Genomic DNA, 15,451 nt, shown 5'->3' on the forward strand with positions numbered 1-15,451 from the left:
GACCATTCCCCTCTCCTTTCTGGAAGGACCTGAGTTCTAATCCCACCTCTGTCACCTGCTCTGTGATTTTGGACATCTCTCTTGACCACAGTTTCTTCATCTGTAAATAGAAGGGGCTTGGACTGGATGGTCTTTGATGTCTCTCCCAACCCAATGATCTACAATCCCATGATCTTCAATGCAGGTGATAGGAAAAAAGCAACCAAATGGAATTCAATTATACTAAAATATGAATGATTGACAGAACCTTCTATCATACCCAGTATATTTGCATGTTAATAGATGAAACTCCTTAACCCTAATGACTGTTCACCTGGAAAAACCTGAGGTGTTGAGTGCGGAACCTTTTAGACTGGGGAGCCTTCCCAGATCTGTCCAACATGGCGGTGGCCAAAAAGGCTGACTCAGGCTGTAGGTATTCCTGGGGTCTAAAAACACCAAAGAAAGGCCCCTTTAATTGTCAGCAAGGGGCCTTCAACTACACTGTACTGGGAGGAGGGAGAGGGGTTCAGTTCACAGGTCACAGCTCTGCCCCTGGTCCTCCCAGCTCTGACATTCCATGTTCTAATATTCTTCCTGGCTCTGGCCATTCTCTATTCTAGGGTCCTTTGCAGCTCCGATATTCCATGTTCAAAGGCCCCTTCTTACTAGGGCATTCCATGCTCCAAGGTCCCCATCAGTATTAATGTTCTTTGTTCTAAGGTCCTTCCCCATGGATCATAGACATTCAAGCTGGAAGGGTCCTAAGAAGTTATTTATTCCTTTGATGCGAACCTGAGGCCAGCTGCTCTTCTGAGCCTGGGGAGGCCTTCTCCCACCCAGCAACTAAATATTTAGTTTATGTGCCTCTAGGAGGAGACAAGGTAGTGGAGAGAGGGTGGAGAACTCGGGGGCTGACATCAGCCATAAGCCGTTGAGCCTGTCTCAGTAGCTACCTATGAGATGAGGAGGGCTGCCCTACCCCACCCAGCCACCAGCAGCCCTGAGTCACCCCCTTGAGGAAGGGTGGAAAGGGGGCTCCTGACATGGGGGTGGGGTTGGAGGGGTGGGGTGAGACTCCCAGGAGTATTGGGGTGAAACCCTCTCTTCCTGGTTATAAGAGGATGCTGCTGTGTCTGGGGAAAGGCCCATGGGTGTTTCCACAGAGTCAGGGGAAGGTCTGAGCCAATGAGAAGGTATAACCTGGCAATAACAGCTTGCATATTCCTGAAGTGTTTTAAGACTTACACATCACTTTGAATTCATTTAAAATCAACAAAGTATTTTCTTAATTATATACAATATGCCAGGTCTACAGGCCAAGGAGTCAGCAGGTCCTGAGTTCAAGTCTCACCTCTGACCCATATAGCCTGTTTGACTCTTGGTGATCCAGGCAATAGCTCCCTCAGAATAGAATGGAAGAAAGAAAGAAAGAAAGAAAGAAAGAAAGAAAGAAAGAAAGAAAGAAAGAAAGAAAGAAAGAAAGAAAGAAAGAAAGAAAGAGAGAGAGAGAAAGAGAGAGAGAGAGAGAGGGAGGGAGGAAGGGAGGAAGGAAGGAAGGAAGGAAGGAAGGAAGGAAGGAAGGAAGGAAGGAAGGAAGGAAGGAAGGAAGGAAGGAAGGATGTGAAAAAGCATTTGTTAAGTACTGTTGTTCAGTTGTGTCTGACTCTTTATGACCTCATGGACCATAGTAAGCCAGATCCTTCCGTCCTCCACTGTCTCCCAAAGTCTGTCCAAGCTCACGTTCATTGTTTCTACACTATCCATCTCATCTTTACTGTCCACTTCTCCCTTTGCCTTCAATCTTTGCCAACATCAGGGTCTTTCCCAATGAGTCCAGTCTTCTCATTATGTGGCCAAAGTATTTAAGTCACATTAAACACTTAACTGTGTGGCAACTACTGTGGTAAGGTTGGTCTATAATTCCCTCTGGGAGCTCTATATCCTGATAGAGGGAAGCCAGTGAAGAACATTTGGGTCCTGGAAAGTTATAGGAATAGTGAGTGGGGTCATGGAGGAATAGGTTGACATGTCCTATTCAGGGACAATGGTAGGATTAATTTCATCATGATTCCAGAACTCTGGAGGGTCCAGTAGAGCTGATCTTCACTGATAGAAGGAATCTCTTCATTGGAAGTTAAATCTCAGATCTAGTCCCATCTCATTCTACATGGTCAGGCACTGTTCAAGGCATATAGACAAAATGAAACATGAATGTGCTCCAGGATCCTACATTCTAGGGGAATGGGCCACTTAAACTCAAATAAATAAGCTTGATGACCATACAAAAACAGGCAATGGGCTGGATTTGGGCTGAGGGTCATCATTAGCCAACCCCGGGTCTATACATTCAACAAAACAGTAATTCCAGCTCTGATTTTTAGCATTTGCTGATTTACCAGGTGTAAATACACCCATAGACTGTTTAATAATCACTGGGAGCCGGTCCAAGCTGGCTCCAGCACACCTCTGTATACGGACCTCCCAGATGAGGAAAGTCCATCTACCAATTCAGGTGGCCACCTTCTCTGCCACTTCTAGTCTAAGAGAGTAGCTTGGGCCACTGGGAGGTAGGGTCTTGCTTGGGGTCACACAATCGGTATGTATCAGAGGCAGACCTTTCATGATGGTGGCGATAGCTTCCTGGCTTCATGCTGCCTCCCAAATCAAACATAGACATGCCATAAGTACAAAGTGATTGGGGGAGGGGGTCAGGTGGGATGGAGAGCACTGATAACTGGAAGAATCAGGAAAGGTCTCTTGAGCTGAGCCTTGGAGGGTGCTATACGTTCTAAGAGGAGATGGTGAGGAGGAAGTATGCCCAGGCACCAGTCTTTGCAAAAGTCTGGAGATGGGAGGTGGAATATGACGTATGAGGTCAGTTTGGCCAGAAGACAGTGCCCCCTTCGAATGTGTATTTTTTGTTATTTGTGTTCCCAGTGCCTGGCATACAACAGGTGTTTAATAAGTGCTTGTTGAGTGATTTGATGAGGAAGGAGAATAATCTGTTCTAAGAATCCTGGTGAGGGAGGTGGTGTAAGCATTATCATCCCAATTTCCCAGAGGAGGAAATGAGAGAGGAGGAGTGAATTCATTATCTTCCTCTTTCAAACCCCACACCCTCCAAATAGCTCTATTACTTCTGAGGGTACCCCATCTTCTGAGACATCAACATTATCCTCCACTTCCCTCTCCCCATACGCGACAATCCATCGCCGAATCTTGTTTCCATCTTCACATCTCTCCAATACGCTCCCCTGGCACGGGTCTTCAGGTCCTGGACTATTGCAGTAGCTGCTGGGGGATCTGCCCCAGCCCATCCTTCATTCAGACACCAAACTGATCTTCCTAAGGTTCAGGTCTGACAATGTCGCTCCGTAATCTCCAGTGGCTCCCTATTACCTCCAAGATCAAATATGAGATCTTCCGTTTGGCTTTTAAAGCCCTTCCTACCCCCCTCTATACTCTCTCTATGCAGTCCAATGATACTGGCCTCCTTCCTGTTCCCCATACAAGGCACTCTCTACTCTGTGACTTCTCACCAGCTGCCCCTCTCCCCCTGCTTTCCATCACTGTGGCTCACCCCTACCTCAGTCAAGACAGCTCAAATCCATCCTTCTTCAGGAAGCCTTTCCCAATATCACTCCAGTGTCTTCTCTCTGAGGCTACCTTCCATCTACCTGGTTATCTTTGGGTTGTTTCTCTCATTAGAATGTAAGGTCCCAGAGTGCAGGGAACCTGTTTTTGCCCCTTTTTTTGTATCCGTAGCACAATTCCTGACACATAATAAATGCTCACTGACTGACTGACTTGCCTAGGGTGACCCAGATAAATGTCAGAGCCAGGGTCCTTGGGGAACTCCTCTGAATTTATAGAATCTAAGAGGTAACATGGGAAGACCTGAGTTCAAATACTGCCTCAGTTACTTGCTCTGGTGTGTCTCCCTGAGGAAGTCACTTTACCTGTATCGGTTTTCTTATCTGTAAAATGGGGGTAATAATAGCACCTAGCTCTCAGGGATATTCTGAGGAACAAACAAGAAAGCACGTGGAAATTACTGGAGGAATGCAACCTTATTAGCATTGCTGTTATTATTAGGGTTAGAACCGGACAGGACCTTTGGGAAACTGTATGGTCCAAGTTCCTCTTTTATAATTCAGGACACAGAAACCTAGGGAAGGAAATTGATTCTATTTGACCTCAGAGAGGGGAATGAGGAGTCTTTTCTTTTCTTTTTTTGGTGGGGCAGTGAGAGTTAAGTGACTTGCCCAGGGTCACACAGCTAGTAGGTGTCAAGTGTCTGAGGTCAGATTTGAACTCAGGTACTCCTGAATCCAGGGCCAGTGTTTTATCCACTAGCTGCCCCTGGGGAATGAAGAGTCTCTGGTAGAAGCTGAAAAGAGATGGGGTTTTGCTCCACTTAAGGAACAACTTCTCTACAAGGAGAGCCATCCCAGGGTGGAGTGGGCCTCCTCAGGAGGTGGTGGACTCCTCTCCACGGGTCTTATTCCAGACTGTTTTTGGAGATGTTCCTTGTTCCAGGCTGGGACGGGCTAAACTCAGGTCCCCTCCAGCTAGAGTCTTATGATTCAGTCTGCTCTTCCAACTCCAGAATACTCTTTTTCTCTAAGAACACAAGCAACAGACAGAACTTAGGATCATAGAGTCAGAGGGTCCTAGAGCGAGACAGACCTGCCCAGTACGGCCACCAAAGTAGCAGCCCCTGGAGGGGACTGAGACCTTCTGGTCCTTCTCTCTCCCTTTATTGTCTCTGTATTCAGCTTTGTATCTAACAGAGTGTGGCACGTAGCAGGTGCTTGAAGCGTGGGTGTTGATGAATTGAGTGAATACTTTTATTTCTTTTTGTACATTTCCCAAGAATATATGTGCACTGGGCCTGGAGTCAGGAACACTCATCTTCATGAGTTCAAATCCGGCCTTAGACACTTACTAGCTACATGACCCTGAGCAAGTCACTTAACCCTGTTTGCCTCAGTTTCTTCATCTGTCAAATGAGCTGGAGAAGGAAATGGCAAAAACCACTCCAGTATCTTCACAAAAAAACTCAAAACAAACATCAAATGGGGTCACAAAGAGTCAGTTATGACTGAACAACAAGGAATGTATACACAGAAATATATTAAAAATATATAAATGCATGTGTATGTATAAATGTAGATATGTATAAAACTATAGCTATATATAAGTATATACCTCTGTGTATAATATGTGTATGGGTATATATGTAGAGAGAGAGAGAGAAGGAGGGAGGAAAGAGATAGAGACAGAGAGACAGAAAGACAGAGACAGACAGAGAGACAGAGAGTGCACTTGGTTCTGGTTGAAAAGATGGGCACAGAGAGAAAGCCAAAAGGCTACTTGTCGCCTCTCCCCAGCCCCTACAGTCTCTGACCCCTCCCCGCCCCCTCCTTCCCCATTCCCCGCCAGTGTACTGGGTCTTGGTTTTCCGGAGCTGAGTTTTGGAGTAACTTTTCTCGTTAACCCTTTGCAGGCCACGATCTCCCCCAGAACAAGACGTCGGCAGCGGCGCAGACCGGCAGCCATCTGCAGTGCCTCTCCGTCCACTGCACGGATGACGTGGGCGAGGCGAAGGGCAGGACCTCGGTGCCCACGTGGAGATCCCTGCACTCGGACATCTCCAACAGATTCGGGACTTTTGTGGCTGCCCTCACTTGAAACGCAAAAGAAAGATTGGTCCCTTCTGGTCATCTCCCATGTTCCCCTTCCCCTCCCTGTCCCCCAACCCCTGTACACCCGCCCCCTGCGCCACTTTTTAATTTGAAAGGGCCGCTACTGCTGGGTGAACTATTTTTTTTTTCTAGGTTGGTACCTGCTTAGTGGCATATGGACTGGAAAGGGTTAATTTAAAGTAAACCTCAGATTTTTTTTTTAATCGTCTGCCACAGTATGTTACCAGTGTTAACCCTTCTGCAGTTAGCACACTTTGGCTTAATTTTTTTTTTCCTGCTAGAGATTTCTTTTCCATTATTCTGTAATCTTGGCATACACCTTTAGATGAAGGCTCCCCCATTTCATCTTTCTATGTGTCTGAGTGGTGTATGTCATAATAAGAAAAAAGACTGACTCTCTCCTTTCTCTTCTCCCTCCCTCCCTCTCTCTCTCCTTCTCGCTCCCTCTTTGTATCCTTCCCTCCCTTTCTCTCTTTCTCTTCTCCCTTCCTCCATCTCTCTCTCTCTCTCTTTCTCTCTCTCTCTCTCTCTCTCTCATTTTTGTTTCCTTTCGCTTTGTTCAGTGCTTATTAAAATGGAAATCCTGAGTACAGTGGTACTGGAAAATGCTGGTGGAAACAGTTATCACCATATTATTATCAACACTGGACTGTGGTCTGCTGCCCTGCGTCAGACAGAAACCAAACAGTTAATGCTCTAGCCATTGAGTCCAGTCTCTCATGGGTTTTTCTTTTTGTCTATTTTCCTCAGAAAACATAAATGTTTTTGCTAATAAGAATGCACTTGGTCCTTAGCTCTCCTTGTCCTCTCATGGTGGAACTTCCTTTGGGAAGAGAACAGCCTACATGAATGGTGCCATTGGGGGCTGTTTCCTCTCCTTTCCTCCCCTCCCCCTCTTCCCTTCCCCTCTTCTCCCCTCCCCTCCCCTCCCCTCCCCTCTCCTCCCCTCTCCTGTCCTCTCCTCTCCTCTCCTCCCCTCTCCTGTCCTCTCCTCTCCTCTCCTCTCTTTTCTCCCTTTCTTTCCTTTTCCTTTTGGTCTTCTATAAACCATATATTCTTAGGAAGCCAAGCTTGCAGGTGAGCCCTGCTCTTTGACCATGCTTTGGGGGAAAAGAGATTGATCTCCCAATGCCCAACATCATAAGGAGCTAATCTACCATCTTCTTCCTCCTCCTCCTCCTCCCTCCTCCAGAGCTGGAGATGGGGGGTGGTCAGGGGTTCCCCTCCACCCAAGAACCACCAGCCCAGGCCCTCTTGCCCCATCTTTAGATGTTCTTTAGATGGGAAGGACTGCTTGACCTGAGGGGAGGAGACTTTGCTTCTTTGGGGATGATGGGGAAAAGGGAACAGCAGATGTCAGGGACACAGCTAGTTTCCCCCTCCTTCTCCCCTGTGTTCCTCCAAAATGGGCCTTGTTTTTTCTCCCTTCTCCTTGAAAATGGGTTTTCAAAGTGCCATTCAATCAAAGCTGCAAGGCCCTGTCCTGCTCCCACTCGTCTTGACCTCTGAGGAACAGCCCTTGGGGAGCCCTAGCACCCCCAAGACAAAGAAGGGGGAGGATAAGAGGAATCTTGCTTTGGCTCCCATTGGTCCCCTCTCCCTGTAGTCTGCAGTCACAGCTCAGGGATAGGGGGCATCCCAGAGATGGGAGGTTGAACTCAGAGCTCTGGGGTTTTCCCAATTCTGTCTCACCCATGGAGGAAGGGGGCACAGCAAGTAGAATTATGGGAGAGATGCAGTGTTCCTGGCTTCCACCCCACCCAGAGCCATCACTAGGTTGGAGTGTCCACATATGGAGCTGGGGTGGGGGTTTCTCTGGTTTTTCCCTCCCTCTGTCTGTGGAGTTCTAGATTATAACCAGGGAGGCCAAGACCCCGTGACTCCCCACAGCATAGTCAGAAGAGAGGAGAGCAGAATGAGGTGAGGAGTCTGTGTGCAAATACTCCCCCTCCTCAACTTACGCCTGGGTCAAGTCCCTGAGGAATGGAGAGAAGTGACTTTCAGGATCTTTGCTTCCCAGTACAAATGGTTTGAAAACTGAGTGCATCTGCCTGCTTTTGACAGGATGTCACCTGAACCCCCTATTATTTTATTTCCCAAATGGTGTTTTCTCTTGCAATTATCAAGGGTCTGTCTTCTGTGGGAATCTCAACACACAGTTTTCAATCTGAATTCTCTTCCCTTCCCATTGCCACCTCCTTCAGTTTTAGGTCAAAGGAACAGTCCAGGCACCAAGCAGTGGGGCTTTGGCCCCTCTCAGAAATCATTGTAAATTGAATTCTTATGACTGACAGCTATGGACACCCTGGGCACCATCCCAGTTTCTTCTGTTAAAGAGGTGGTGAGTGGTGGGGAAGGCTTCTTGTAAAGGCATCAGGATTTTGAACAGGGAGGGACCCTAGAAAGTCAATCTATACCCCTTGGGCAAGAGCCTGAAAAAGGGACCCCTTCCCAGAATCATGTTTAGAAATGCATAAAATGAAATGCATAGGATTACAAAGGAAATCTATTACATTGAAATAAAGATGTATTTTTCCCATACAAGTTTACTGACCCCCTGAAATCTTTCCATGGACCTCAGTTTAAGAACCTTTGATCTAGTCCAACCTTTCTCAAATTTCAGAGGAGGAAACTGAGGCCCAGAGAGGAAGGATGGTTTGGCTAAAGTCTCGAAGGTGGTAAGAAAGCAGAGCTAGACTCGCCCAAACTGCCCAACCCCCACCACGGTCCCTACCATGGTCCCCTCCCTCTGCTTCTATCATGAAACTAATCCACAAACAAGGAATACTGTCACCATCAAGTTCTGCCCACTTTCCACTCCATTGGGTGTGGGCAGATAAAGTGGAGCAGGTGTTGATTATGATGGTCTTGTTGTTCTTTGAATACTTGCGGCCCCTCTGTTGTCCAAACTGCCTTCTTGTAAAAACCAAAAAAGTCTTAAAGAAATGCAAGTTGGGAGAGTGAGTCTGATGGCTCAGACCCTTTTTTGATGTTGGGGTTTAGAGACCCGTGAATTGAGGCCAAGAGAGAATAAGTTAATTTTAACCCCTGGGACTCCTTCCCTCTCCTCCTCTGAAAATGTTTGGTTGTGGGATGGCTCGGTGCCCTTGGCAGAGGCCCAGCACTAGGGCTGACTGATACAAGTGTAGCCCGGACAAGCCCAGGCTTCCCTTTGCTTCTTACCAGAGTGTTTGTTAGTGCATGGCAATGGTCCCGATGACCAGGCTGGGTTCTGTCACCTGGGGCCTGGCAGGCAAGGGCCCAACAGATGTTAGGAGGAAGGTACTGATGCTTGTAATGAAGCCTTATGGTGCCCTAGGCCACCGGTGGGCTAGCAGGGTGCCAGATACCATGCTGGGGTCAAATAAGATCATCCCTTAGCCTGAGTCCCCCCGCCCCATCTCAGTCCTGATTTAGGGTGAGCCTGAATGGTTAAATGCTCCATTTCGAGTTTTCCCAGGTGAACCTGTGATGTTGGAGGGGAGGGGAGGAGGGGAATTGGTAGGGGGTGGGGAAGGCCTTCTTTACACCCGCTATATTGTTGATGTCAGAGAACTTTTGTAGATGGGAAAGGGAGGAGAGTCACCCTCTCTTGTCCCCATCTTCCCCCACCCCATTCATCTCCTTTTTTTTTGGTTTCTGTCTGATTTGGGGAGGATTCTTGTCATCCAGAGGCCCAAAATCCCAAACAACCTCCCTGAGAGACTGGGTTTTCAGGATTCCCTCTGAGAAGAGACCTATGACCCTACAGATCTGCCGAACACGCCAGCTCAGTTTCTCTTCTGATGTTGAAGGAAAGGGGTAAAAAAAATCCTCTTTGCTTAACTCCAGGGATGGGAATTGATTTTTTTCCTTCCATGCCTCAGTCTCCCCTTGATTTAAATTCCCAGTGGATATTTGGAAATCACTAGTGGCTTAGTGATGCTCTGGTGTCTTTCTCTCTCCATGGCTCAAGGAAGGCAGGCAGGCAGGCAGGCCGCAAGCCTGGTTTTGTCTTAGACTTTTTCCATGAGGTTGCTGGTTCGAGCAGCCCCACTCTCTCCCCTAGCCCTTGGGTGTTTGGGATTCTGGAGTTCCAAGGTTTGAGCCTCCCTGCTCTCCATAGTCTTACCCTCCCCAACCCCCAATCAGACAGCTTTACAAGTCTTAAGCGAAAGGGTGTTATTTCTTTAAATTTGGTTAATGGGGAAAAGAAAAAAAAAAACCAACAACAAAAGCAAAACAGAAACCTCCAAACACTGGTACTCTGTACTGAATAGCAACTCTTCCGATAATCTTATTGCACATGTAAAATACAAGAGCAGAACTCTGATATGTGTTAGGCAATCCTGCTATCTTTTTTTTTTTTTTTGACTCTTGTTAAATTCATTTCCGAAATGCTTGGTTGGAAGACTGTAACGAGAGCTCATGAAATTGAGTATTATTTTTCTTTCCTTTTTTTTTTAAATGTAAAGTGCAGTCTTCTGTATTCATGCATATTGTATATAACTGTATATGTTTTACTGAACAACAAAATAACAATAAATATGATGTTAATGGTGGCGATTGTAGATCTCGGTTAATGGCTTTTTTGTGTGTCTTCTTTTGACAAGCACCTTTGGCATTTTGGGGGGGCAAGGGGGATGGATGGACCTGGACCATGAAGGTCTGGCTGCTGGTTGGCTTGGCAGTAAGTGGTCATTCTATTGGTAAATCTATGTCAGGTCAATTCAGTTACAGAGAAGCATTGGGATACAGTGGAAAGAGCGATGGATTTGAATTAGAAGTTCTGGGTTCATTTCCCATAGCTGACACTTCTTATCCACATCTTTGGGCTCCCTGAAGTGCTGAGGATCTCAATTCTTATTTGCATAGCTCTCATTTAAATTTTTTAAAAAACCATTTAAAGTAAAAAAATCTATTTTCTGTCTTTCTCACCTTCAGTTCCCTTCTCCCACCAATTAAAAAATAAAATAAAAACAAAGTGCTTTTTGTTTTCATTTTTTTAAAAAGCATCGATTAGCAAAAGAGATTCCCACATTGGCCAAGCCCCCAAAGGTGTCTCCTTCATTCACTCTGATTTCATAACCTCTGTCGGGAGATGGGTAAAAGACTGTATCATTGGTCCTTTGGAATCCGCATTGGTTATTTCATTCATCAGAATTCTCAAGTCTTTCGAGAAATTTTTGTGTTTACAACATATTTGTCTTTACAATTGTATGAATTGTCCTCCTGGTTCTGTTCTCTTCTGTATCAGTTCGTGCAAGTCTTTCCAGGTTTCTCTAAAATTACCCCTTCTATCATTTTTTCAGCACCAACGTATTCCATCCCATTCATATATGATTCATAGAACGTAAATTTATTTAGTCATTCTCTAGTGGATGGACAACCCCTCAGTTTCCAGTTCTTGGCCATCACAGAAAGAGCTGCTATAAATATTTTTTGTACAGATGGGTCCATTTCCTTTGGTCTCTTTGGGATTCAGGCCTAGTATGAGAATTAGACAGCTCTTATTTGGAAGTTATTTAAAAAACAACAACAAATCAAAACATCAAGCCTTCCTCTGTCTCTTCAAACCTCCTACACCTGGTTCTGTGTTCTAGACCCCCACAGAGGAAGCCTTATGTCTTGATATCACTCCAAACAGTTAAAAATAGACATTATTGGGGCAGCTAGGTGGCACAGTGGATAAAGCACTGGCCCTGGATTCAGGAGAACCTGAGTTCAAATCCAGCCTCAGACACTTGACACTTACTAACTGTGTGACCCCGGGCAAGTCACTTAACCTTCATTGCCCCGCAAAAAAAAAAAATAGACATCATGTCCCTTCCATAGTCTTCCCTTATTCAGGCTAAACACCCTAAATTCTTTCAACTTTATTCTTAGGACATGTTGACCATTTGCACAGCTCAAACTCCATTATTTCTTTGCCATGTCTTGAGCAGATTAGAAGCAGCAAATTTAGAAGGGATCAGGAAGGGATGGAGAAGAATTTCTCCATGTTACACCTAATTTTTTTTTCTGTAAAAATGAGAATTGGGCAGCTAGGTGGCACAGTGGATAGAGCACTGGCCCTGGAGTCAGGAAGTCAGGAGGACCTGAGTTCAAATCCAGCCTCAGACATTTAACATTTACTAGCTGTGTGACCCTGGGCAAGTCAACCCCAACTGTCTCACTTAAAAAAAAAAAGAGCTACCATAAAGTGCATTTTTAAAAAATGAGGATTATCTCTAAGGTCCCTTGTAGCTGGAAATCCTCTCTCTGCTCCTAGGCTGAGAAATAATGTTGAGAATCAACATCTGACAGATGGGAGAGGGGCAGGAAGCAGACAAAGGAGCTTAGATAGCTCAGTATCTTGGGGCCATTTCCTTTTCTGGTTGAGGGTAGAGGGTTCTCTTCCCCTCAGAAGCCCAGGTGGATGGAGCCCAGTGTGATAATCCATCTTCACCATGAGCTTGAGGCATTGAGAGAAGATGGATTTATGCCCATAAGATCACAGATTGAGAGAGGGGAGGGACACAGGTTGTTTGTCCTTCATTTTTGGAGTGAACCAGTAACATCACGGATAATGTCTTGACTTGGGATCGAATTGGATAAAAGTGAAGCAGAGTTACACAAAGTCTCACACAAAGTCCTTAGCCTCACTCTCTCTTCCAGAGTCATTGAAGTCCAGTGACAAGACAAAAGTCAGGACGACTGGTGATGGCAGTGGATGAACTTGGTGTCTCCTGATATCTGATCAAACTTTAAGCGCTCCACAGCACATGCCTCATGTGCTGCCTTCATGGTTGCTGGAACAAATTGTTTTCATCTGCCCATTTCACCAGGGGAAGAACCCCTAACTCACCCATGGGTTTGAGACTCCTCAGATACCCTCAACCTGGTTTAGTCCTTCTGTCAAGACAGTATTAGCCAGGGAGTGGCCATTGTGCTTCTTGGAGCCACCGGTGAGAGTTGGGTGCCAGGTGGACACCAAAGGTGGATAAGCAGCCCTCATCCCAGAGGTACCAAGTCCTCCCAGAACAGCCCATATACCCCAAGGGATATAAGTAGTCAGTTGGTCCAACCCCTTTATTTCACAGATGAGGAATCTGATACCCCAAGAGGGGAAGGACTTGTTCAAGGTCATACACCCAGGTAAGTAGCAGAATCAGGATTTGAACTCAGGTCTTTGCCCTCCAAATTCAGCATCCTTGTCACCACATCATGATGCTATTCACTTGCCCATTGCTTCAGAGTGTGGGACAAGAGAGGGATATCATTTGGAAAGATTCTATCACAAACATTTAAAAAAATGTTTTGATTATTAAAGAAGTGAAAGCTTGGCTTTGGATCAGATGGTAGAATTTTAGAGATGGAAAGGACTTTAGAGACCTAGTCCGATTATGTCCATTTTATAGATGAGAAAACTGAGGTTTCCTCAGAAATGGAGGTCTCGTCCAGCATCATCCATTTCATAAGTTCCAGACCCTCTGAATCCAAGTCCGGGCATTTTCCCATACTGTGCTGCCTCCTAGACCACTAGGCTTGGAGTCAAGAAGATCTTGTCTTAGATACTAGCTTTGTGACCCTGGATAAATCACAGACTTGAAGAGCCTCGGTGTCTCTATCTGAAGAATGGGGATAATCATAGCACCTCCTTCACAGGGCTGTTGTGAGACTCAGTCCAGATGATGTGTTTAGAGCACTTTGCAAATCTTAGAGCACTATATAAAAGACATTTATTAGTATTACTATAGCATTCCCCCCCCCCTCCGCCCCAGCTTATACTGGACCTCGAGTCAGGAAAACAAGAGTTCAAATCCCTGGACAAATTATGTCACCTCTGCTTGCCTCAGTTTCCTCAACAGCAAAATGGGGATAGTAACAGCACCTCTTTCCCAGGGTTGTTGTGAGGATCAAATGAGGCAATGTTTGCAAAAAGGACCAAGCATAGCACCCGACAAATAGTGGGTGCTTAATAAATGCTTGTTTCCTCCTTCTCTCAGTGAGAGAAGCCCCAAGGGGGTAGAAGGAGATGATCAGAGACATAGCCAGTATGAAAATGACAGTGGATTGTGGGTCAGAGGACATGGGGTTGAATATCGATTCTGCTTTTCAGTTTTTGCTGTTGTTCAGTAGTTTTTCAGTTGTGTCTGACTCTCCGTGACTCCATTTGGGGTTTTCTTGGCAAAGATACCAGAGTGCTTTTCCGTTTCCTTCTCCAGTTCATTTTTACAGATGAGGAAACTGAGACAAAAGGGTGAAGTGTCTTGCGCAGTGTCACAAAGCTAGTACATGTCCGAGACTGAATCTGGATTTGGGTCTTCCTGACTCCATGCCCAGCACCCTATCCACTGTACCAAATGACTGCCCGATCTGCTTCTTAGTAATCGTGGGTAAAACACTTCATGGTTCTTAGATCAGTGTCAGTGATTTTGGGTCAGAGTGTTTGCAAACTTTGCAGGGTACTCTATGAGTAAGAAATTATTATATATGTAAAGGTGGGACTTGACTAAGTGAATCCATCAACCCCCCCTTCCCCCATTGAAAGTGAAGCCTCATCAGTCTTTTGAATTCCTTTGTCATTGGGAGTGACAATGAACAGGAACCCTATTCCAGTTGACTGGGGAAACTCAGTAACACCCTAGGACAGCTCATAAATGCTCATTTTGCCCTCTTTTCCTTTTTTTTTTTAATGGGGCAGCGAGGGTTAAGTGATTTGCCCAGAGTCCGATTTGAACTCAAGTCCTCCTGAATTCAGGGCTGGTGCTTTATCCACTGTACCACCTAGCTGCCCCCCTCTTTTCCTTTTGAGGAGACCTTGGCCAAGGCCAGAACTATAGAAGTCTCCCCTCTGCAGCCCCCTCCCTCCCTGCCACCCCCAAGCAGTTCCCCATTTCTGGTATGACTGGGATGATCTCTCCAGCATCCCACTCAACGCAAACCCAACAGGCTTGAATAATTGGAAGGTAACCTCATGACAATGGCCCGGTTTCTTCAGCCAATCCAAACACCATTCCTGTGCAATGTTACTCTAGTTGATAAAAGACATTTTGATTAGTCAGGTACCAAGGGATCTGGGTTTGAATCCAGTCTTAGATGCTGGCTTCATGACCCTGGATAAGTCACAACCTCTCAAACTAGATCTAGGGGGCACTGGGGGCAGTTTGCCCTTCCCTAAGAACCACTCCTGATCCCCTGCTCTGGCCCCACACTCACGGAATGAATTTAATGCTGTTAGATTCCTCCAGGTGTCCCTGCAATCATTAAGGGCAACCCAAATTCCCTCTAGGGATTCCTGAAACTCCTCAGCTGGAGACACGGACAAAAATCTCAAGTTGTCTCTTTCTATACCAGGTCAACTAAAATTTCTCCAGGAGTCACCACACCATAAATGACACCTTAGGAGTGGGCCCAAGCTTTCTTCTGTGGCCCCTAACCCTGCCATGCATGTTAACATTTCTAGGACAATTTTCATTGGGTCCATCAACCAAAGGGGTCCAGAAATTCTCCAATGGATCTCTACCACTTCAAGGCTGATCCAAATAAAGTTCCAGACTGATCCGACTATAGGACAAATAAGCTCAGTTAGAGATGGGAGCATATCATTTAAGCCCTGAACAAGTGTGCAGCTCTCAGGAACAGGGATTAAAGACAGATTACTTGGGATTTCTAGGCAAACCTATCCTGTCCACCTGTGGTCCAGAAGGAACTTTCCAAGCAACAAGCAGACTGAGACTATTTGAAGGCAAAAGAAAAAAACCCCAACCCCAAACCCAGACCACCAACAAAAATGAATG

At 45.9% G+C, this 15,451-nt stretch overlaps 1 protein-coding gene across 2 annotated transcripts in view; it reads left to right on the forward strand.

Moving 5' to 3' along the window:
- MN1 (MN1 proto-oncogene, transcriptional regulator) overlaps positions 1-6,574 on the forward strand; it is a 63,929-nt gene extending 57,355 nt beyond the window's left edge. For both annotated transcript variants that reach the window (XM_043979345.1, XM_043979405.1), the window contains exon 2: positions 5,492-6,574. In XM_043979345.1, coding sequence (XP_043835280.1) covers positions 5,492-5,676 — 185 coding nt within the window. In that variant the 3' untranslated portion in view covers positions 5,677-6,574. The remainder of the gene's footprint in view (positions 1-5,491) is intronic.
- Positions 6,575-15,451: the final 8,877 nt, after the last annotated feature.

This window comes from Dromiciops gliroides, chromosome 1, assembly GCF_019393635.1.
Source record: "Dromiciops gliroides isolate mDroGli1 chromosome 1, mDroGli1.pri, whole genome shotgun sequence".
NCBI lineage: Eukaryota > Metazoa > Chordata > Mammalia > Microbiotheria > Microbiotheriidae > Dromiciops > Dromiciops gliroides.